General features: G+C 28.7%; 3 protein-coding genes and 1 pseudogene across 6 annotated transcripts; 2 read left to right on the plus strand and 2 right to left on the minus strand.

Moving 5' to 3' along the window:
• Positions 1–1,528: 1,528 nt before the first annotated feature.
• On the minus strand, positions 1,529–3,893 carry LOC149055113 (heat shock protein 70 A2-like). Its single transcript, XM_089228543.1, has one exon. It carries the CDS (start codon positions 3,628–3,630, stop codon positions 1,702–1,704), a length of 1,929 nt encoding a protein of 642 aa, XP_089084669.1. The 5' UTR covers positions 3,631–3,893; the 3' UTR covers positions 1,529–1,701.
• Positions 3,894–4,735: 842 nt separating this feature from the next.
• Hcs (holocarboxylase synthetase-like protein) lies at positions 4,736–11,830 on the minus strand. 3 transcript variants are annotated; one of them, XM_089228541.1, is made up of 18 exons: positions 11,558–11,830; positions 11,214–11,431; positions 11,005–11,153; positions 10,317–10,487; positions 10,079–10,238; positions 9,924–10,016; positions 9,746–9,857; positions 9,312–9,680; positions 8,965–9,219; positions 8,365–8,694; positions 8,133–8,292; positions 7,882–8,046; positions 7,630–7,812; positions 6,984–7,116; positions 6,669–6,832; positions 6,488–6,602; positions 6,203–6,416; positions 4,736–6,126 (listed from the first exon to the last, which is right to left on the minus strand). In XM_089228541.1, the coding sequence occupies exons 2-18, from the start codon at positions 11,359–11,361 to the stop codon at positions 5,955–5,957; spliced, it is 3,093 nt and encodes a 1,030-aa protein (XP_089084667.1). In that variant the 5' UTR covers positions 11,362–11,431; positions 11,558–11,830; the 3' UTR covers positions 4,736–5,954. The 3 variants fall into 3 exon arrangements, with proteins under 3 accessions (XP_089084667.1, XP_089084666.1, XP_089084668.1); XM_089228540.1 differs by having other exon boundaries at positions 9,746–9,872; XM_089228542.1 differs by lacking the exon at positions 9,924–10,016.
• A 1,478-nt stretch (positions 11,831–13,308) lies between these two features.
• Prosalpha7 (proteasome alpha7 subunit) lies at positions 13,309–14,957 on the plus strand. Its single transcript, XM_089229680.1, has 6 exons — positions 13,309–13,481; positions 13,648–13,730; positions 13,797–13,920; positions 13,984–14,232; positions 14,491–14,603; positions 14,683–14,957. Exons 1-6 carry the CDS (start codon positions 13,461–13,463, stop codon positions 14,852–14,854), a joined length of 762 nt encoding a protein of 253 aa, XP_089085806.1. The 5' UTR covers positions 13,309–13,460; the 3' UTR covers positions 14,855–14,957.
• A 2,751-nt stretch (positions 14,958–17,708) lies between these two features.
• LOC149055114 (uncharacterized) lies at positions 17,709–23,908 on the plus strand (annotated as a pseudogene). Its single transcript, XR_016192106.1, has 5 exons — positions 17,709–21,895; positions 22,170–22,319; positions 22,420–22,669; positions 22,753–22,912; positions 23,669–23,908. The product of XR_016192106.1 is annotated as an uncharacterized LOC149055114 (transcript).
• The last annotated feature ends 254 nt before the right edge of the window (positions 23,909–24,162 follow it).

Genomic DNA, 24,162 nt, shown 5'->3' on the forward strand with positions numbered 1-24,162 from the left:
GTGCAGCTTATATATTCTTAAGAAGACGCTACCCCGGGTGTGTTGTCTTCGTCTTAAAAGTGCGTATTACATGGAAAATTTTATGCTCATCAGATCACGTTTAGCTCTATTAGTTTAAAATTTAGAGTGAGTTGACCTCTTATAAAAATTTAAGGTAACATTATAATGAAGGGCTTCTCATAGGTTTTTTATTATATTTTAATTTTAAAGCGAATTATGAGTAGGTATTTTTAAATTATAAATTGTTTGTCTTCAGATACTTATACCTCGTTTTAAAATTAAATTCTAATAAAAAGCCTTAGAGAAGCCATCCATAATAATTTTACCTTTCATTTTTATAAGAGGTCAACTCACTCTAAATTTTAAACTAAAAGTGATCTCCAGAGCGTAAATTTTGCCAAGTTACACACTTGTAAAACGGAGACAATATACTTGTAAGCGTAGCGTACTCTTAAATTACGCGCGTGTGTGTGTGTGTGATGTGTGAATTACACTAGTTGACATATACAATCATTAAAATAGATATTATATGCATACTTATTACTTATAGTTTTTATAAGTTACAGCTTGCCGACAAGAAAAAGGTTTTTGTAGGACAATTAATGAACTACAAAAAACTATTAATTACATGTTACATATTATCTAACATGTTTCGAGGAACGTTTTTTTTCATGACGCAGTATACAAAACATTAAACAATGGGAACAAAACAAGGTTTATAGATCTATAAACCTTGGGTACAAAATACGTTTAGTTATGTAGACATGGAGTAATGATTTAGTAATAAAATAAATGCATAGAAAAGCATTTGAATTTAATCAATGGTGTATAAGCGGGCGAACAGACGATGGCCATTATTATAAAATGTGAACATTTTTAACTAAACGGCTTTAGTCACTTTATTCATTATTGTTATGTCAATAACTATTTTCCGTGAATAATTGGACCATTCTATATGCCAATATTGGCGATAATCATGATAAGGTTTTTTAAATTGAATAGATTTAAAATATTTTGATTAGTAATTACGATGGTGTTTAAACGCTCAAACTGTGTAGATTAAAATTTTCAAACCTATATAATTTCAAACCGTTTAATGTCAATATATTTTAGACATGGTAATTAGCAGTTGTTGACTTGGGTGAGGGGGGGCGGGGGGGACCGAGTACCTCTATTAATTTTTTGGATACGCTAGCGTACACCTGCTTCTTTTTTAAAGGGGAACGCATGGGACGGATTGCTAAGTAAATACTTTTAACCCCCCACCACCATGATTATGTAAGTTATATTAAAATGCTAGGGACGCTACATTTTAAAAGTAACCAGAGTACCTCTACTACTTTAATTCCAAGTCAACCACTGGTAATTAGTAATAGTTTATGTACCATAATATATGATACAATCAAACAATAAATATGAAATACAACGTACCTATACTAATTATAACAGCTTAATTAAATGCGTTATTAAATAATTGCACTTTCTGGTAGGTAGTTATTTTTCAGGACAAATAAAAACAGATAATATGTATAGCAACTAATAAATAATATTTATTTAACCAAGTTTTAGCAAAATAATCTTACAATAGAAAAATCAGTCATAAATTAAATCTACTAAGTGAATACTTAACAATGAGAATATAGGATTCAAATCACACAAGTATTTACAAATATACAATTATACGTATAATAATTAAAGCAATTAGTCGACTTCTTCGATGGTAGGTCCTCCGGGACGGGATCCAGGGAAACCATTGGCGCCGGGTTGTGGCCCGCCACCGCAGCCGGCTTGACCCGCTCCGTGTATCTTCATCATTAGAGCCGAACAGCTCTTTTGGATCTCCTTTAGTTTGTGCTCGTACTCTTCTTTGTCTGCCAACTGATTGTTGTCCAACCACTGGATGACTGCGTCACACTCCTGCTTGCAGGTATTCTTTTCGGAATCGGTCAGCTTGTCGCCTGCCTCGTCCAACGCTTGTTTAACACTAAACACGTAGCTCTCCAGCTGATTCTTGGCCGCGATCTTGAGTTTTTGTCGTTCGTCCTCTTCTTTGTACCGTTCGGCCTCGCTGAGCATACGATCGATTTCGGCTTGAGACAGGCGGCCCTTGTCGTTCTTGATGACGATATTCTTGGAACGACCAGAGCTGTTGTCCTTGGCCGACACGTTCAATATACCGTTGGCATCCATATCGAAAGTCACCTCGATCTTGGGCGTACCTCTTGGCGCCGGAGGTATTCCGGTCAGGTCGAAAGTTCCCAACAGGTTGTTGTCCTTTGTCATGGCCCTTTCTCCTTCGAACACCTGGATGGTGACGGCCGGTTGGTTGTCCGCGTACGTGGTGAACGTTTGGGTTTGTTTACACGGAATGGTGGAATTGCGTTCGATGATCTTGGTCATCACGCCGCCAGCCGTCTCGATGCCCAGCGACAGGGGAGTGACGTCCACGAGCAAAACGTCTTGAATCGCAGAACTCGTGTCGCCGCCGAGTATGGCCGCCTGTACCGCGGCACCGTAAGCAACTGCCTCGTCGGGGTTGATGGACAGGTTGAGCGGTTTGCCGCAGAAATAGTTTTGCAGTAGACTCTGGATCTTCGGGATCCTCGTCGAACCGCCCACCAGCACTATGTCGTGTATGTCTCCTTTGTCCAACTTGGCGTCCGCCAATGCCTTCTCAACCGGCTGCAACGTCGACCTGAACAGATCAGCGCACAGCTCTTCGAAACGCGCTCGGGACACTCGCGTGTAAAAATCGACGCCTTCCATCAGAGCATCGATCTCTATTGTGGCCTCCGAACTGGACGACAGGGTTCTCTTGGCACGTTCTGCGGCCGTCCTCAACCGCCTCAACGCTCTCGGATTTTTGTGAACGTCTTTTTTGAATTTCCTCTTGAACTCTTCGGCCAAATGAGACACCAGTCGGTTGTCAAAGTCTTCGCCGCCCAAGTGTGTGTCACCCGCCGTTGACTTCACTTCGAATATCGAACCCTCGTCGATCTGCAGAACGGACACATCGAACGTGCCGCCACCCAGGTCGAATATCAACACGTTCCTCTCACCTTTCAGGTTCTTGTCAAGACCGTAAGCCAAAGCCGCAGCCGTCGGTTCGTTGATTATTCGCATCACGTTCAGACCGGCTATGGCGCCCGCGTCCTTGGTCGCTTGTCTCTGCGAATCGTTGAAATACGCCGGCACCGTGATCACGGCGTCCGTCACGGAACGGCCCAAATACGCTTCGGCGGTCTCCTTCATTTTCGTCAGCACCATCGAACTGATTTCTTCCGGAGCGAATACCTTCCGTTCTCCCTTGAATTCCACTTGAATCTTGGGCTTACCGTAATCGTTCACCACTTTGAACGGCCAGTGTTTGATGTCAGCTTGCGTCTTTTCGTCGTCAAATCGACGGCCGATCAACCGTTTGGCGTCGAACACCGTATTCACAGGGTTCATCGCCACCTGGTTCTTGGCCGCGTCGCCGATCAACCGTTCGGTGTCCGTGAATGCCACATAACTCGGCGTGGTCCTGTTTCCTTGATCGTTGGCGATTACCTCAACTTTTCCGTGTTGCCAGACACCCACGCAAGAGTAGGTTGTACCCAAGTCGATACCAATCGCTGTTCTTTTGACCATTTCGGCAATATAGTTGTTAAACGCGCACAATTAATGCGATTAGAAATTACGACGAGAATCAAACGTATAGGTAGTATGTGATATTGAAAGCACAGTACAATAGTTAAGTAGATATAGTACTGCAATAATCGACTACGATTTAAAATCACTTAGTATTTTAAATTAAAACCGCACTCGGAAATAACACTGAGAATAGACAAATATTGTGGTAAGATCGTTGTATGTCGCACAATGAATCGCACTGTTACCGCTTCGAATTCAAACTGTTGCCGAGCGGCGCGCGTTCAGCGTTTATATGGCCGACCGAACGTTCGAGAAGGTTCGAGAAGTTTCGTGCGCCCACCCGTGTCCGCGTCGCCTTCGCCCCACTGTACCGCCGCATCGGTACCGAATTGTTTAGAATGTTTAGATAGATATGACAATGGTTTTTTAGAACATTCTAGAATTTTCTCTGTCCGTTTCGTTAATTGTAATTTTCATTGAATTTTCTTTCCATCAAATGTCTCTATTTATGTTTATTATATTTTTTATAGTTTATTGATAGGTTGGAACATAACGCATAATAGGATTTAGAAGCATTATGTTTTTTGATGCCAAACAATATATTTTCATTTATATTATGTATTTTAGAACCGTTGTGCTGATCCTTATGCCCAAACACAAATAGTATATCAATTACCAGCTTCATTTCTCCATTGGCACGACTAAAGAAATGCAATGTGTATTTAGCTCCCACAAGTTGTTATTAAAATCTGCCTGGTTTATATGTCCGTGTCCACCTCATATTGTTAGAGTGAACGACAATAAATTTTAGGTGTTTAAATTATAATACATTTTCTGAAAGAATTTTAAAAATTTTGGTGATAATATTAATTTGTAATTTATGATTAGTTATTACATATACCTGTAAATGGCGATTATCATAAAAATACATATTATAGGTTTTTGGTGATATACTTAGTTTGGCTGTGGCATTGTTTGGTGCCTGTGACAACTAAATATAAATCATGTTAGGGCATCAACACATCAGTCATCAATATCTAAGATTTGTCCATGATTTAAAGCTTAATAATTACATATTATTGAAAAAGTTACATCTAAATGATTAGTACATTATATTATTAAACATTTTATTGCATTAAAAATAAATTAACATTAACAAATTACAAAATCATACACCTTATCTAATAGAAAATCACATTAATGGAATGATTAAGTATCTACATTACATATTTGTATAAAAAGCACAGATAATCAGTCTATTCAATGCATAATAACAGTATGATAAACTATTCAAATATTAAAGAAATTTTTTTCTATATACTTTATAATATAGAGTAATATGTTTAATATTAATATTAATATAATTTTGAACAAAACAATGAAAACAATATGTCTATATAACTATATCATACATAGGTATACATAAAAATGGTAAATATGAATAATGCCATACTGGTGTTGCACACAGATACACAAAAAATATGGTATTATAATATATATACCAAAGAAAATATTATTTTAACACATACACAAAAGATAAAAATTTTTAATTCCGTTAACAAGCAATGAACATTTCAGTCCACATATTAGAGAGAATAACAATATATATTATATTTTAATAATATTATAAAGAAGTTGTTGTGGTGTGTATAACAATTTATCATGAAAAATATTTTCTACTTATTTAAACATACAATACACTGAATAACACAAAATTTTACTAGATATAATTTTTTTGGTAACAATATTTGGTTTTTGAAATATACATACACAATATAAGCCCCTAAACCAACTACAAAAAACATAAATAAATCAAGAATAATCTGATAGTAATTAGTCTTATACATATATTTGATATACCACGTAATTAAGTATATAGTATATAAGCCGACCCAGTCTTGATGAAAATAAAAAATGTTTAGTCGAAAACATTTTTCTATTGTTTAATGGTTAGCTTTCAATAAAATAAGTTTGAATATGTTAAAAATTATTTGATATTTATACTAAATAATCCAATTATTTTTATTTATCCAAGGATGTTTTTAAAATTAAGTAATATTAAAATATGAGATATTATATGTTTAATAAAACATTCAGAAGATTTGAATAAATTCATAATGATAATTATAATTTAAGTTGATCATTAGTAATCAAAAATTAAAAAATATGAAAAAGTTCAAAAACTAAAAATTTTTTTGAATTGTTATATGTATTTAATATTATGATAAAATAATTATCATGAATTACTAGGCCAAGAATTATTCATTAGTAAAAAATTTGATAAAAATAAACTTTGGAGAAAAATATTGATATCAGTTTATTTATTTTGGGGCTATGAGACCAGCAAGCATATCAAACGAATTTCCATCCGGTCTGACATCCACAATGTCTCCATCTTCTGAACGAACCCTCAGAAATCCATGGTCATCAAGTCCTATTACAGTGGCTTTGAATGACGATTTATTTGGCCGAAGCACTGTAACTACCGTATTACTAATAGAAAATTACACAATAGATTAATAATATGTTAAGCATGACAATATAGAAACTAAAAGAAAATTATGTTTACCTATGAAGCCAATATTTGTAGTAAAGATCAAATATAATATCTACATTGCCATTTTGAACTTGATTCAATAGCCTTTCCAGTTCGGTAAATACAGTGGCAAAATATTGTTCATAAGTCAATGTCGTAAGTTGATTATGAGTGTTTGCGTTATGTTCAATGATTATGTCATTTATGCAAGTAGTAGGTAAACTATTATTTAAATTTACACCACATCCTGCAAAGTGAATTATAAAAACTAAGCAACCATGCATTATAAATTAAATTGTAACATTAATAAAATAATACCAATTGAACAGATAGCTATGTTTCCAGCTGCTGAACTACTGATGACTAAGCCACCAATTTTTGCATTTCCTCCAGCGTATATATCATTTGGCCATTTTAAACCGAGATCAAGTTTCTATAAACAATTTAAATATCAATCAGAATAAAGAGCATGTACAAAATATATTATTTCAATATTTACATCATAGCCACCGGGTAGTGAACATATGGCTGACACGACTGACAATGCAACAACATGTTGTAGCAATGCTAGTCTCTGACCAAGTTTCGAATCAAAAGGAATGTGTAATTGTACAGAAAACATGGCACAACCATTTGGACTCAACCATTTATTACCGCCTCTACCTATTTGAAATAAATTATAACCTTATTTTCAATACAAAAGTATTAAAAAAGATTAGGTACATGCATAATAATATATTCATGAATGGTCCTTATTTATTTTTTGTTGTTTAAGTAAATAAATGTATGGTACAAAATAAGTTAATAGTTTTACCAATTCCAGTAATTTGTTGTTTTGGAATGACTACAAGCCCATGCCTGGATATTGGATCGTTTAAGAGCTTCATGGAAGATGACATGACTTCTCCAAAAATAACTAGGCGTCCTAATTCTTCAGTATGGAGATTCTATAAATGTTCAATTATATATTTAAATATAATAACAAAATACTATGAAATATTTGGAATAATCATATACAGTTTACAGTGTGATCATAAACTATAAAGGCATTAACAAACTTTTGGACTCTTAGTTCATACATTTTGTGTTTTGTATCAAAATATTGATATTAGATTATAATATAATATTCATTTTTTAATTTTCTTATATTAATTTTTTTTATGCTAGCATGATTTTTCTATCAATTTTCCAACTGATTAAATTCAAACTATTTGTACATTTAGCTACATACATATGGGTCATTGAAAACGCTTCTTGGTTAAATTAGAAATAGCCTGGTAAAATTTAAAATAATTTATAGCGTCAAATTTATTTTCTGAAATTATTAATTACATTTTTCTTCAAAAATAGGTAGTACACAATAAAAATATCAGTCCAAGATATCACTCAGTCTTATTAATTTTAATTAAAAAATGTTATGATATGTAATTTTCTTGGTAGTAATTATATATGAAGCTTACTTTGAAATAATTTTCTTCACTGAAGTCCATTGGGAAATCATTGCAAATAACAGGCAATGAGTATTCACTAGCTCCAATACACATTTCATCTTTAGTACAAAATTGAACTTTTAAGTCTTTCAGTAACAACACATTATTCATGGATACTTTTCCATTTAATGAAGTTAAAAATTTAACTTTATCCTATAAATTAAAAAAAATTATGAATATGAATTATTAACAATAAAATTATATATTAGGCACTACACACACATTTTCAGTTCCCAGTAAATAAGCAGGTGTGTGTTTTGGTTCTTGATCACACGACACACAATCTAGTCCCAAATGGGTGCTCAACAAATCTTTAATTAATAGATATCTATCCTCAGTAGTTGATCGGTATTCTCCATTTAAATGTGCATCGATTTCTAAATGTACCTTAAGTTGTAATAATATTAATATATATAATACATATGATGTATAAATTATAAGGATTTTATGAGAAAGGCAATATCAACAATTACTTGAGAGAAAATGACTTTTCCTCCGGACGGTGCTGTTGCTAAAATTAGACTTGGCGTTTCCCAGGTATCTTCAGCAGCTAGAACTTTGATGTCAATAGTATGATGCTTGTTGTTAGAATCAAACATATCCACAACGTTTAAATTTCTATCTTCTTTAACGCTAACAAATTAACATTTAAACATTATTATTGCAGTTCAATTAATAATTGAATTAATTAATATAAGTCTTTACCCGTTTTCAGATGGAAAATGATCATTATTAGGTATGCTGGGTTGGTAACAGAGAACATGGTGCAAGAGGGATGTCCGCATGGACAATGGACGGTATGTGAAGCTTACTATGTCATCAGAACACACTTCAGCTGTACTAAAAGCAGTTGGGAGCAGTGTTCCAAGAAAATCAGAACACAAGCATAAGATTCGACCTCCTTCTGTTAAGAGGTATTGCTCAAGTAATGGATAAAGTTCATCAGGTACAGCACCATAGACGACTACCATCGTGGTCTGTGATGTCCATGGAGAATGAAGCATTTTTTCTAAGCTTAATGTATAGATTGTGTACCTATATCATAAGTAAATAATTAATTGTAGATATTAATATTTTAAAACAATACAATAATAATAACAATATTTATTAGTTTTGACAAAAATAATCAATACATTTTATAATTTAAAACGGTTTACAATATAACAGTTAAAAAATACAAAACATAATATTATTATTATAACTTGTCAAAACTCATATATTATTATAAAAAACAATAAACTATTTTATAAATATTATTATACACCATTAAATTAACTACGGTTAGTATTATGACAGTTATTTTACCTATATCTATGCAAGACGGATTCCAATGAATGCTGGATTTGTTGTGCACTAGAAGCACTTTCACTAAATATAATAATATTTGGTGGTTTTCCGGTTTTTGATTCACCACTATGTTGTACAGGTGTATGACATAAAGGTCTTTTTTCCACACTGTTGCTAAAATCTGAAAATGATCGATGACTTCTTGTCATTGGAGAATTTAAAGAATTACTGTATATCCCAAACACATCAGGACTACTTTTGATTGGTTTCATTCTGGAAAAGAAGAGAAATATATAAACCATTGAAAGAAATATTTTTATTGGTATTTGCTGACCACTATTGGTACGAAGTTAAAATATTCATACCCGCTTGATATTTTTATTTCATTTTCTTCAATCGGAGTGAGAACTATTCTTCGAAAACTAATAGATTCATTGGAACTAGTTGAAGAACTTTCATAGTCATATACACTATTTGGTTTTCTGTTTAATTCATTGTTCAATTCATATTCGTTATTCAATTCATATTCATTGGTTAATTGAACATATTGTAAGTGATTATCTTTTGTAACTTCAAGTGCAGGAGCAGCGTTCTTATTAATTTTATTCTCAGTATAATATTCTGATTTGACATTTTTTACAATAGTACTGTCAACTTCATCTTGTATATTTTCAATAACAACCTGATCGTCCACACTTGTTTCGTTTTCAGTTTCTCTAGACAATACTGCTGAACTGAAAATTAAATTACTCATTTGTAAATTAAGAGAAACAATTTAAAACAAATTAATAAATGGTACCAAAAATTAATAGGTTTTCCAGATTTTAATACATTTGCTGCAGCCACAGATACAGCATAAAGTGTGTCACAGTAGTTTTTCCATTGAAGAGTTGTTACATTTTTGTTAATACCTAAAAGCAAAATAACTGTTCAAAATTACACAAGTCCTTATAAAGGTTAAATACAATAAAAAGTACCATAATTATCATGTAAACTATAAATAAAATCAATGTTAGAAGCAATTGATTCACTATTTTTAATATCACATGGTTGACCTTCAATTTTTACAGCTACAAAAAAAAAAAATTAAACAGTTATTGGCAATGTATTTTAAAAATAATTTGTTACAGACTTTGTATTCGTAGTAATTCCATATGGTTTCCCAGATACAGTGACTTTGAATCAGCCATAAAATTATTGGCAAGTTCAGCAAAGTGATCCAGATCAGTTTCCAACAATAGACCAAAATTTTCTCCAGCATTCCATGCTTTAGGCACGCCAAAATCTTCAATCTAAAATACACAAAATATATATTTATATAACCACTCACTATATAAATAAAAGATTTACATAAATTGTGTTTAACTTACAAAACATTTGTTTATATTTTGATGAACATTGAACATTCTGTAAGTGGCTTCAACCAATAAATGAAGTTTTGTTTCAAAACTTAAAGATATTGGCTTGTGTGTATTCAAGTGTGCAGGAAATGTAATAGGGTTATTTGGAATAAGAATCCAACAATCCACATTTAATGTTTGCTATTAAAATAAAACAATCTAATTAAGACTGATAACATAAATGAAATTTGTCAATATTTTAAGTACATCATATTTTATATTTATCGATGCAATTATTTTATAAATTGTTAATTTTTATTTCTTTGCTTCTAGCTATATGAGGTAATTAGCCATCCTGCCCATCCTTGTCTACCTCCATGGGCTATGCCATCTTTTATTTTTGCATATGCCCCCAGCAATCCTTTCCTTACCAATAAAATATCTCTCATGAATTTCTATTGACTTTTACAAATCTAAAAACATCATACACAAATTAGTTTTTTCTCCCTGTTTTACTCCACTATCTGCCTTATAAAGAATATTGGTTCAATTATTGATATTTCTGGTATAAATCCAAAATCATGATGATTCCTCAAAATCATCTTTTTCTTCATACTCATAAGATTTATAAAGTTTTGGTAAATACTTATACTTTAATATTTTTCAAATCTAAATTAAGCAATCTAATTGTTATAAATATACATGAATATATTATTACCTCTGGGAAAACTGAACATGACCTTTTGTGCCCAACAAATGATAGGATCTGATCAAGTTGAGCAGACTTAGCATCTTTGCAACTGTCGGAAGTAATACCATGAGGTTTTAAGGACAGAAATATATCACCATTTTCTTTATTGTACAAGTCTAAAATGACAATTTCATAAAAATGTTTTCAGTAGAAAAAAAAATGTACAATTAACTTACTTTCATTGTCTAATATTACAAAATCTTTTTCTTTGTATAGCACTAAAGTCAAATTGTTTGCAAGGTATTTTTTCAATTTTGATTTTATATTTGATAATCTATATGATTGAAACCAATTGGTAGCCATATAATATAACGTCAACAGCATTGTCTCTTTAAGATACCATTAACAGAGCTCAAAAATTTCAATTGGTAACATTAGTATTTACCAGCAATAACTACCCAGAATATAAAATAAATATTAATTACAATATAACTGGTTATTTGATGGACACCATAATAATATTTATGTTTCATGATTTCACTAAGAAATTGGATTTATAGAAGGTCATCTGTGCACTTACTTTCATCTGGACAACAACTTTAATGATGATAATGATGATAAATAGGCATAATATATTAAATTAAATTCGAAAAAGTTACATTTCACTTTAAATTCAATGCGTGTTGCATAGCCACAAACCACAATGACATTCAACTGACTTTAAACCAACAACTGGCATAATCATAAATCGCTAATCAGAATATCAGATTAGGAATTAAATAATATATTCTATAGTCATTGATCGTTTATGATATGATAAAAATTACACATTTACATTTATTTTTTATAGTCATGTTTTTACATTCATTATTTTTATATAAGTGTGTACTAAAAATGAAATCCTTGATAATAATATTATAATATTTTAACTTTGATAAGTGTGCTGGTGTAGAATGTAATCCATAGATGGCAGTACAAACTATGTAGCATATAATTTATTTTTACCTTTTTGACATAAATTTTTATATTATAATATATTAATATGTATAGTTATATTATTTGCTCAATGATTTTGACCATGCTAAATTAATTAATTTAATAATTTATCATTTTAACCACGGCTATAGATAATTTTAGCTGTGATTTTGATCAAGATGATAGATGAATATGGAATAGTTTGTATTATTGGATGATATTAGTTGTTAGGTAGTATTTAGCTCATAATGGGTACTTTATTATTCGGCACCTTTATGAAGGTACGCTCCATGGTTTTTCGGAGTCAGGGACAAATTTATGCTAGGGCCCTTCGACCATCATAATATAGAATGATTAAAAAAACAACTTTAAGGATTAATATAAGATATTTGTAAAGGGTATTTTTCCTTAAAATTTTATTCAGATACTAGTTGAGTTGGTTTTTTGCTGGTGAAACAAACTCTGAAGGTTTCCCATGTTTTTTTAGTACAGTATATTTGGAACTAAAGAATGATTTTAAAACTGGCAATTTAATGTCCAAAGGTTTGTGATCAGCAGTCGTAAGTTTATCAACTGGAACCTTGAGATTTTCAAATAATTGGTTTATGTCTAGTTTAGCAGGCAATAATATTGTTGGACCAGCTCGTAGGCAACTCAGCTTGAAAAACTCAGTATGCAGTGTAATAGACTATGAATCAAAGATATTCTAAAAAAATTGATTTGCTTGCAGTTGAGTTGGTTTGCTATTGATTTATTATACAAAGATTTGTAGTCAGCAATCATAAGTTGATTAATTCTTTCATTTGAATGTGAACACTGTTGATTTTCTCGTTGCAACTGTTAATTTTATATCCTCTTTTTTTTTTATCTGCGCATGCACAAAAATTTCTTAAATAGGAATCATTATTTTTGACACTGGATTTGGATTGCTCTATTTTTTTTGAGCAACTTTGATCTTTACAGTTTGTTGATATCTTCAAAATTGCCATTTTTATGACTGTCGAAAGTTTTAAATCAGTTAATTCGTAAATATCGCATTTTGCAACGCTCTATCTTAATTGCACATTTATAGGTATTATTATAACAATTTATTTTTATTAAAACTACAATGTGTATTTATTATTTCATCGAATTTATAAAACAATATCATTATAATTTATTCGTTGAAAAATGCGATATTTACGAATTAACTGATAGGACATAGGAATTAAAAGATGCATGGCCCGGTCATAAATATTAAATCTTTAATATTATAGATAAATACCAAATGGTCACACTGGTTTTGTTAGGTTATGTTTTTTAATCAAATTTATTTGCATTATCAGTGTTAGTTTGCAAAATTACATTCATAAAGAATAATTAATAATAAAAAAATCCTGATAGTCGTTAAGTGTTCAACTTAAAAGTTAAAAGTATACATTATTGTTCCTTTTTTATACATTGAATATAATAGGTATTTAGAGAGTGCTTTAACTTTTATTATTCACAATAATTATAAATAATTCAAAATGAGTTCAATTGGAACTGGTGTAAGTATATGTTTTGATTTTTTAAACGGCAATGTCCATTTGACCATTTTATATCTTCGATTTGTTTGTGTCATTTATTATATACAATTCATAAAATTAAAAATGATTATGTTTACAAAATTTAGATTTCGTTAAATATAATACATGTAAAATATATTCTTTATAGTATGATTTATCAGCATCTCAGTTTTCTCCGGATGGTCGAGTATTTCAAGTTGAATATGCTTTTAAAGCAGTTGAAAACAGCGGGTAAAAATCATATAGCTATTTAATAATTAAGTTATTTTTAATTAAACCATGATATGTTTTTGTTAGGACTGCCATAGCTTTACGCGGTTCTGATGGTGTTGTTTTTGCTGTTGAGAAGTTGGTCACGTCAAAACTTCATGAAGATAGTACAGGAAAAAGGTTGTTCAGTGTGGAAGATCATATTGGAATGGTAAATGTTTTGAAGTGTATGTATGTTCTAGCCTATTATATAATAATGTAACTTTCCATGTAGGCTGTTGGAGGATTGACTGCTGATGCCAGTGCAATATTAGATATTGCACGTGAGGAAGCGAGATCATATCGTCAGTCATACAGTATGCCTATTTCATTGAAATATTTAAATGAACGAGTATCCATGTACATACATGCTCATACATTGTACAGTGCTATTAGGCCATTTGGATGTGCTGTCATTATTGGCTCTTATGATCCTAAGTACGGTCCTCAAATGTATATGATTGATCCAGCTGGAGTATCATTTGTATGTTTTTGTTTATTCATTTATAAGTGTTGTATAACATGTTTGTACCTATAGAGTTCACTAAGATTATAGGATAAGAATTTTTGAACTAATTGCATATAAAACCTACTCTAACGCAAAAAGATTTGGTTCTAGTTCAATACTTAATAGTAAAAATGTTAATATTAATTTAAAAATGTGTACTCTATTAATATACATTAAAAACTAAAATTTAATTTATTATGTTCATATTATTTTTTTTTTTTTTTGTAATTTTAGGGATATTTTGGATGTGCTATTGGTAAAGCTAAACAAACAGCAAAAACTGAAATAGAAAAGTTAAATTTGAAGACAATGACATGTAAAGAATTGATTAAAGAAGCTGCTAAGATGTATAAAAATATTTGTTATTTTTTATTATTTATATATATTTTTATTATGGGTTTGACAATTATTTTATTTTATTTTTAGAATTTACATGGTGCATGATGAGTTAAAAGATAAGCAGTTTGAACTTGAACTTAGCTGGGTAGGTAGCCATACTAATGGAAAACATGAAGAAGTTTCAAAAGATGTATTTGATGATGCATTGAAATATGCTAAGGCATCTCTGGATGATGATTCTGGTTCAGATGGAGAGTAATGTTGTTAATGATTTAAGGAAACTTGACTGTTTGTCAAATTAACGGTACATAAGCTTAAAATATATTTTTTCTTATTTAATAAAAAACAATTACATTTTTGAATTTTGTTTAAACTTATTTGTCTACCTTATATTAGGTAACGAACAGATTTATATGTTTTTACATATCTTCACTAAGTGTATGTAGTCTTATGAGAGTAAACAATTTGGACGATTCATTCAATTATGAGTTTTAAAAATAATTTTTAATGAGATAATTTCATGGGTTAGGAATAATTATATATTTAAATATTTTAGAATATTTTTTAAATAATGAAAAAAAAATATTAATTTAGTATCCATTTTAATAATATGTTACCAGGAATTTTTTTTCTGATCACTTTGATAAAGAGAAAACACAATTTTTCAGCATCTATCATAAATTGCTGTGTTAACCTCTTTCAATGTTGTCAGTTTATTTCATACCATAGATAAACCATACCAGGTTAAAAAATAAAAATAAATATTTAATTTTAAAATGCAAACGTTAATTTACACTTCACAAATTAATGAAAGGAATTTGTAAAAAAAATTTCTTTTTAAAGCATTTATTGATATTGGTTGATTATTTTGATATATTTTAAAATTTCTTAGAGAATATTTTAAGGTTTTTAAGAGAATATGGGCATCATATTGTTTTAGATGTTCTAAGCTTAAATCTAAAAGAACGTAAATCCAGTTTTTAATAATAACTAATAAGTAATATATTCTCACATTATACTTTTATATATGAATTTGATTCACTAATATCAAGTCTTTGATAAATATTTATTTATAATATTATAAAACAGAGAGTTAAATTAAAGTTCTAGTTTTAGTTTTTTCACAATTCACAAGTGAATCGCACAAGTAAATATAATTATGATTAATGAAAAAAAAAAATTAATGACTATAATAATAAAATGTTGTTTACAGCAGTGACTATTATAAGAATATTTACATTTATTACATAAAAATAATTCGCCATTTGCTTATTACATAAAAATAATTCGCCATTTGCTTATTAAATAATAAATAAAAAACAATTACAAATATGTTAAGTTTATTGAGGATACAGTGTTTGAAAAGGAACAAGGTTTTTAAAATTTGTGATCAAAATCATATTTAATTTCAAAAATTATACGCTTAATATGATTTATTTATAAATATATACACAAATATTATTTAAAGCATGATAAAAATTATAATGTATTAATAATTCATATAATTTTTTTTAAAACAGAAATCTGAGTCCATGTCACTGTCACAATATCATCACTACAGCAATACTACGCAGTGTTGCCATAACAATAATTTTATATACCACAAAAATAACTTTATACTACGTGATCAAATTAAATCCAAATTAATATATCAACATAAAATTGTGTAGGTATATTGTTATAATATCGACTTTTCACATGGCTTTTGGGTCCGGGAAAAAATGTCGAAATATCGAAAAACGTCTAAGAGGTTTTTTATTCGTATACCGTATTAAAAAACATCCGGTAGTCGGATTTTTGATTTTTCAATTTTTAATTAATTACTATTATTATTAAAACGTAATAAAATAGGTATTCTTTAGTCGTTACCTACATTAAATTCAATGTAATTGGTATTCAGTAATTTCCTCAGTATTTTTAGTGTCCAATTGCTCATTCTTGATTATGCGTACCTAGAGGGTCCCGCGAGGATTTACGGATTTATCCATTGCAATACTCACGAAATAATAGAGATATCAAAATTCTGGTTTTGCAATACGACTCGCAGGAATAAGAACTACAATTATTTCATTTTATAATTTATTTAAATGTTTTGGTAAAAAATTTAAAAAATATATTTTTTTATTTAGTTATTTTAAAAAAAATCGACTATAGCTATTTGTTAGAGTTAAATTTTCTAAAAATATTGACGTTTCTAAATTTTATTTTCATTATTTTCCTGATATTTAATATTTTTTCTAATTTTGAAGAAATAAAATATAATTCTAACTAGGCACATTGAAAGCGTTCGGCCGGCCGTATACGAGCACGTACGTGGCGAGATGGTCACAATGGTCACATCGTCACATGTTTGATAACACTCTGGACTGGTGTTAAATTCGCAATTTTTTCTTGAAATAAAAAAAAAATTAATGAAAATAAAATTTTAAAACGTCATTACTTTCAGAAAAATAAACTACAAAATGGCTTTAATGAATTTTTTTAGAAAAAAATATTTTTAGCTTTTGTACCAAAACATTAAAATAAATCAAAATATATGAAGTAATTTTATTGTAGTTCTTATTCCTGTGAGTCTTATCACAAAACTAGAATATTTTGCTATCTATTATTTCGGGAGATATCGTAATGGGTAAATCCTCGTGGGACACAGTAGGTATAGGTATTACCTACATCAGTGTTTCTCAACCTGGGGGTTCGCGATCACCTTATTAATTAGGGGTCACGTAGGTCAATAATAATATAATTCCGATTTACAAAATGAACCTTTTTATTTAAATTTTTTATCAAACAAAAAAATACTTAAAATACAATAATACAGGTACTCTACCGGTAATGGCTTTCCCAAAAATCCGAGACATAACTTTAACTTGTGAAAAGTTTATATTACTATATAGTAATATAAAGACCCAGAAAAAAATGTTTTATTATTAATGAAAAACGTCTATAAATTTAATGGAAAACGGGAATGATTTGGAGCCTTTGGAATTCACTCATTAATTTATGAATATAGAATCTTTTAAATTAATTAAATCGACTACACGTCAATTAAATTATGTTTATCATAATTTTTAAACAGTTTTATTTTGATAGAATGATACGGCTTCCTTAAAATTATGACAAACAAGTACTATAATCTATTATATTCATCTTAAACTCAATAACATTGTGGTATTAATTTAAGGTGTAAATTTGAATTTACTCTTAAAAATAATTAACCAATATACATAGTTAAAACTATTACACACGTTATCATTTTAATGGTATATTTTTCTTATAATTAATGATGGAATCATACAGTGTCGGTCTGGCCCACCCGGCTACCCGGCGATCGCCGGGGGCCCTTGGATATTTTTCAATATTAGGGGCCCATAGCCAATTGTAAACGTAATGAAAAATAGGCATGTGCTTAAAATTCTAATTGGTCATAACTCTAATAAATATGTAAGCATTGAACAAAATTGTAATAACTATTTACCAAAAATATTTCAAATTCTTTTTAAACTTACAACTAAAACGGGCTTGTTCAATACACTGTACATAGCATTAAAATATGTTCTTATACGTCCATGCACACAAATTAAGAGTGAACGAGTGTTTTCAAAACTAAGAATTTTAAAAAGCAAACATTAATCTTCATTTAGCCATCAATATTTGGATCCTTTAACTGATATATTTGTTGAAGATGATATCATTCAATGTATAAGCAAAGCAAAGATAAAGTTATTGATATGTTATAGGATCGTCATGCATGCAATTCATTGCAAAGAATTAAAAAATTACTTTTAATAATTTAATGTTAATTTTTAATTCAAATTTTGTATTTTATTTGTAAGATTGTTAAGTAACAATGTTGGCTTACATTTTTATATTTATAACATTATATTTTTATATTGACAAAGACGTTGGAAAAAACGACCTAATTTTATTAATTATGTATAAAATAGTTTTAATATTTTATTAAATGACAGTAAATTTTTTTTTCGTTTAAGTTAAAATTAAGTTTGTAGGGGCCCATTCGAAATTAGTTAACCAGGGGCCCAGTCATGAGCCAGACCGACACTGGAATCATATGATTAATAATACAATTGCAGAGCTTATACTGCAGTTGTATACTGTATGTCTGTATACGCATACTCAATATTATGATGGACTAGCATCATTTTAACCTTTAATGGAATCTTTTTCTTTGTTATCATTGCCATAATTTAATTATTTTAACATTTTTAAGAAAAATCCATACTATAAATAACACACAAATTCCATTAAAATGATTATATTTTCATTGTTGTTAAGGATATTTAACTTAAAACATGATTAAAGATCTTTAATCGTGACTTGAAATAATTACAGTTTTAGTAAATAAATTAAGCAGCCACTTGTATTTAATTCAAGTATAATATATCATGATAATATTAAATAAACCAACTATTTGTACCTCTATATTATAATTCCCGTTGTATTAATGACCCCAACACATTAAAATGAAACTATTATTTCATAATTTTAAAGTATTAATTATTTAATAATATCAACGAAATTAGATATTAATTTAAGTCCATATACAAATATTTTATCCTAAATCCAAGTACTTTCGTTAACTTACTTTAAATAATATTTATTTATCAATTTTATGCAATTCAATTGATTCAATTTCTTTTTTTTTCATTAATTTGAAATAATTCTGATGTAATTGAGTATAAACTAGTGGTTTTAATGAAATTCGTAATTAATTGAAGAAAACTCGAATATCAAGAAATCAATGTAATAAAAATGTAGATTTTAAGAAATGTTTTTTTCTGAGTATACTCGTGGTATTTATACATTTATATTCAAAATGGTATAATTCGTTTTGTTAATCGATTAATGTTAATGATATGATAAACTAATTTTTCAAATTTGTACTTAGTACGAAGTACTGTAGTAGATAGGAGGGTCGCCAAGTGATTTTGAGGTCACGACACTAAAAATGTTGAAAAACGATGACCTACACATTTAAATATCCAATATCATCTACATTTTCTATTGTAAGCTTGAAAATAAAATTACAAGGTTCCTTATAAATTGTTCTTACTGAGACAAAAAATATATACCTATACCTATTATGTTTAGTTGTTTTTACAAACATTATCATCAAATGTTGACGAAAATGTATATTCATACGAAAACTAACGATTTTAGTTGTAATTAAAAATTATTATTCATACTGTTAGGCATGTGGGACTTTAAGCTTTTCTCCATATTATGTTCAATACATTATTTTATTTAGATGAACAGTTAAATTTTTAAAATATTTTGATTAATTTTAAGCTATTTATGCCACAAATTTATTCATACTTCTGGTTTTTTATTAAAAAATACCAACTGATACAATTATATCAAATATATACAAATATAAATTAAATTGATTATTAATTAAATTGTTGTTGAATAATAAAAATTAACATTAAAATTTAAAATTTAAAAAATAAGTTAGACATTCGGATGTGTGACTGCAGGGTAGTAATGGTTCTGGAAGCTCTTCTTGTACTCAATTATATACGATTCATTCATCAGATATTTTCCATTTTTCCATCATAAAATTAAGTTTTTAGAAGGCATGGATCTAAAAATCTGAAATGAAGGAAGCTTTATTTTTTCAGAAAAGTACTATAGAATCCAATGGGGGGGGGGGATAAAGCTCCTTAGGTCCTCCTAGATACACACATGGTCGTAAGTAGAGCAACTATTGCACCGATTCCTGTGCTCACCAATGATACACACATGAGAATGTGTGACTCAATCATAAACACGTTGTAGTACCTTCAGTGCAGTATAGCCTACAGAGGCCAAGGGATGTATAATTTATAATCATATATAGAATGGTTCAAATATCAAATGGAAAGAAAAAGTTTGAGTTCCTATAATAATATTAGGTATTTCAGTCATTCTTATATTACAGTATTACCTAGGTACATATTTATTATGCACTACAAGCAAAAAGGCAACAACAAAAAAGTATCATCATATTATTATTACCTATATTATATCGCATGATATGTACCTATATATAGAAATGCTTAATGTTTTTTGGGATATCAGCATTTAGAATTATGTGTTGGTTGGTCCACGGTATGTCTGTCTGCGGGATAAAATATTCTTGATATTTCTGTATGGCGGGTGGCGACTGCGGCAGAACATGATTATTTATTTATTTATATAAAAATCAACGGGCCAAAGCCCTTTAACAAAGAAAGAAAAACAATAAAATATAAGAATTGACACAATATGAAAACTGATAGACATGTGATAATACAAAAAACAATTTTACAATACGATAAGAAATACAAAGATAACATTAAGTATATAAAACAAAACAAAGAAATAATAATTAGGCACTATGTTTTAAAAATAACAAAGTTTTAGATTTAAATACTTGACGAGACAATAAAAAAAATCCAAGACTGTGGAGATTCTATTGGCATTAAAAATAGCTCTTGAGAAAAAAGAATTTTTTCCACTATTTGTTTTAAAATTAGGTATATGGAACAAATCAGAATTTCGCGTATATCTATTAGGTATTCTAAATCCAATTAAACTTAAAATAGCTGGGCAGTTTACATTATTATATAAAATATCATAAACAAACATTATATCTATAAGATCACGTCTAATGTTGAGAGGGTCAATACCTATAGCGTCTTGAACCAGCAGAAACGAGTCTCTGAAAATCGTACAATGCATAATAAAGGCAACTCTTTTCAGAAATTTATACTGTATATTATTAAGCTCATTTGAATTAGTTGAAAAGTTATTAGACCAAATTAAAGAGCCAAATTCTAGGTTTGATCTAACTAAAGAAGTATACAAATTTTTTAAACAAATAGGATTTTTAAAGTCTTTAGTATTCCTAGTAATAAAACCCAACATTTTATACGCTTTATTTATGATAGCTTTATGATTTATTTTGAACAACAGATCACATTCAAAACAAATACCTAAATCTGTAATAGATGAACATCTTTTAAGAGGATGGTTATCAATAAGATAATTATGGAAAACAGGACTTTTAGTACGTGAAAAGGTTATAATTTTACATTTATCATAATTTAAGGATAAATAGTTTTTTTTACTCCATAATAAAAGCTTATTTAAATTATATTACAACAAATTTTGGTCAACAACATCTTTGACTTTACAGTAAATTTTTACATCATCAGCAAACATCAAAATATTCACCGAACTATCTAGAATAAGAGGAAGATCATTGATAAAAATTAGGAAAAGAAGTGGTCCCAAATGAAATCCTTGAGGAACTCCCGAGGTAACTAAGTATTCATTGGAATAATAAAAAGAAATTTTAACTACTTGAGTTCTGTTACAAAGATAGGAACATAACCAATTTAGAAAATTTCCATCGAACCCAAAATGTCCAAAAACGTTATTTTATCATATATAAATAATAAAAACAAAACTGATAACGAAAAAAGCGAGATAAGGATAAATAACAAATTTCAATTTATTTATTTTGCATCTCTGTCTGTATAAATCAAATAGGTTTCCTTGAATTAACTTTGTACTTTACTTATCACTTTCAGAAAGCATAAACACAGATTTGCTTAAGTCCCCTACAAGAAACTATCCCTTGAATGATCATAATATTGATGATGTTGTTACTACTCAAGTTGATTTTAACACATCACCCATGTCTTGTAGTCTTTATACTAATGAGGTCTTAGCTATCGATGGTAATAAAATAAATAAATAATTTGCATCTTTTTCAATGCCATAATAGATAACTGATTTGTGATATGTATATAAGATTGAAAATTATTAATAATTTTTCAGGTTTAAAAAATACTTTGAAAATTTGACTTGTTCCATTACAAATATTAAATATGATATGAAAAATTATATGATAAAAATTGATAGGATTGAAAATATGTTTTGATATTCATACAAATCAAAACAAATCTTTTTTTTAAAAGAAGATATTCATCTAGTCAATGATAGTATTTATAAATTCTCAATGACAAATATTGATGAGCTAAATATATTTGAAGAAAAATTATGAGACATTGAATTTCGGCAGAAAGTGGTGCGTTTAATAATAATTCTTTGATATACATTTAATAATAATTTTACTTAAAAATTATAATTTATTTTTTTATTATTATGCAGGTACATTACTTGAGTAGACTAGAACACGATAGTGTTTCAGATATGGCACGCCAAAAAATGTCGAAGATGTTTCATAATAATTTGCTATCAGCATTTTCTTAAGCAGGACAGAAACATAAAATGGTGTTTGCTACTCTTCATTCCTGTTTCATCATATTTGGTGGTAATTTTTTTTTTAGTATACTATATAATAATAATAAGTTATATACTAAATAGAGTTTATAAATATAATGTGTGTCAGAGCTGCTATGTTAAGTAACATAAATAGAATTATCCAAGAGAAAGGGCGTAATATTGAAATTTTCTGATAATATGGAATAGTATGCAAACTATACTCATATATATATTTTACTGCAGTATATTATTAATGAAATCATATCCCTGCACATACCTTAAATATGATTAAGACTTAATTTTTAAAATTAATATAATGCAATAATAGGTTAATTGAACAATAATGAAATTTAAGTATTTAATTACATAATATAATACATTTTTTAATAGGTTTTTAGCTATTTATTTATTTCAAAATGTATAAATCTTTTAAAATGCACTATTTATTTATACAATCCATTTATACTTTATTTACATTACCTATAAAGATAAAATTATTATTTGTTTTTTAATTGTTTAATATATTTATAATATATCCACTTATATAAGTTAAAACTTGTATTTGTTCTATAATTACTATAACAATTAACAAATTCTTAAATACTAATAAGGATTGATAAAAGTACAGAATAAGTAAGAATTGTTTTGTATGTTTAAGATAAAAAAAAAATAAGTTGTTTATTAATTTTACATTAACTTGAACCATTCTAATATTTCATACAAATAGAACCCAGATGTTATATATTATAATTATGATACTGTCTACACACATTAATAAAACAAAATGTACTTAATATTTTAGAAACTGTAAGAAGTGTACAAAAACATCGGAATTGCACAGACCAAGAAGTATTAAAACCAATGACATTTTTCATGGCAAATGTTAAATTCAGGGAAGAAAAGAAACAACAAAATCATTCTTTTTAATTGTAATAAATTATTCATAATTATAAATTAATCTTAAATGTTTTGTTTTATTTGCTAACAATAATAAGAGAATATTGGAATCAGTATAGTCTAATATATTGTTTATTATTATTTATTATTCATATTCAAAACACTATTTTTAATGTTATGTAAATTACAGGACTGCACTTGTCTAATTTTTACGCGTATTCCTTAAAAATCCAAACCACATCCAAAATCCTATTTTATAACCAGAATGAACACTAACCTTATAATTAATTTTTTTTCTTAGTAAATATAACTTACAATTTACCCAACAAATTTAACTTATTTCGAGAACTAAAATTAATATAATATAATATGAACCAAAATAAATAATTCAGTTTAGAG

Source organism: Diuraphis noxia, unplaced genomic scaffold, assembly GCF_037042655.1.
Source record: "Diuraphis noxia isolate RWA-SAM2 unplaced genomic scaffold, SU_Dnox_SAM2 contig0005, whole genome shotgun sequence".
NCBI lineage: Eukaryota > Metazoa > Arthropoda > Insecta > Hemiptera > Aphididae > Diuraphis > Diuraphis noxia.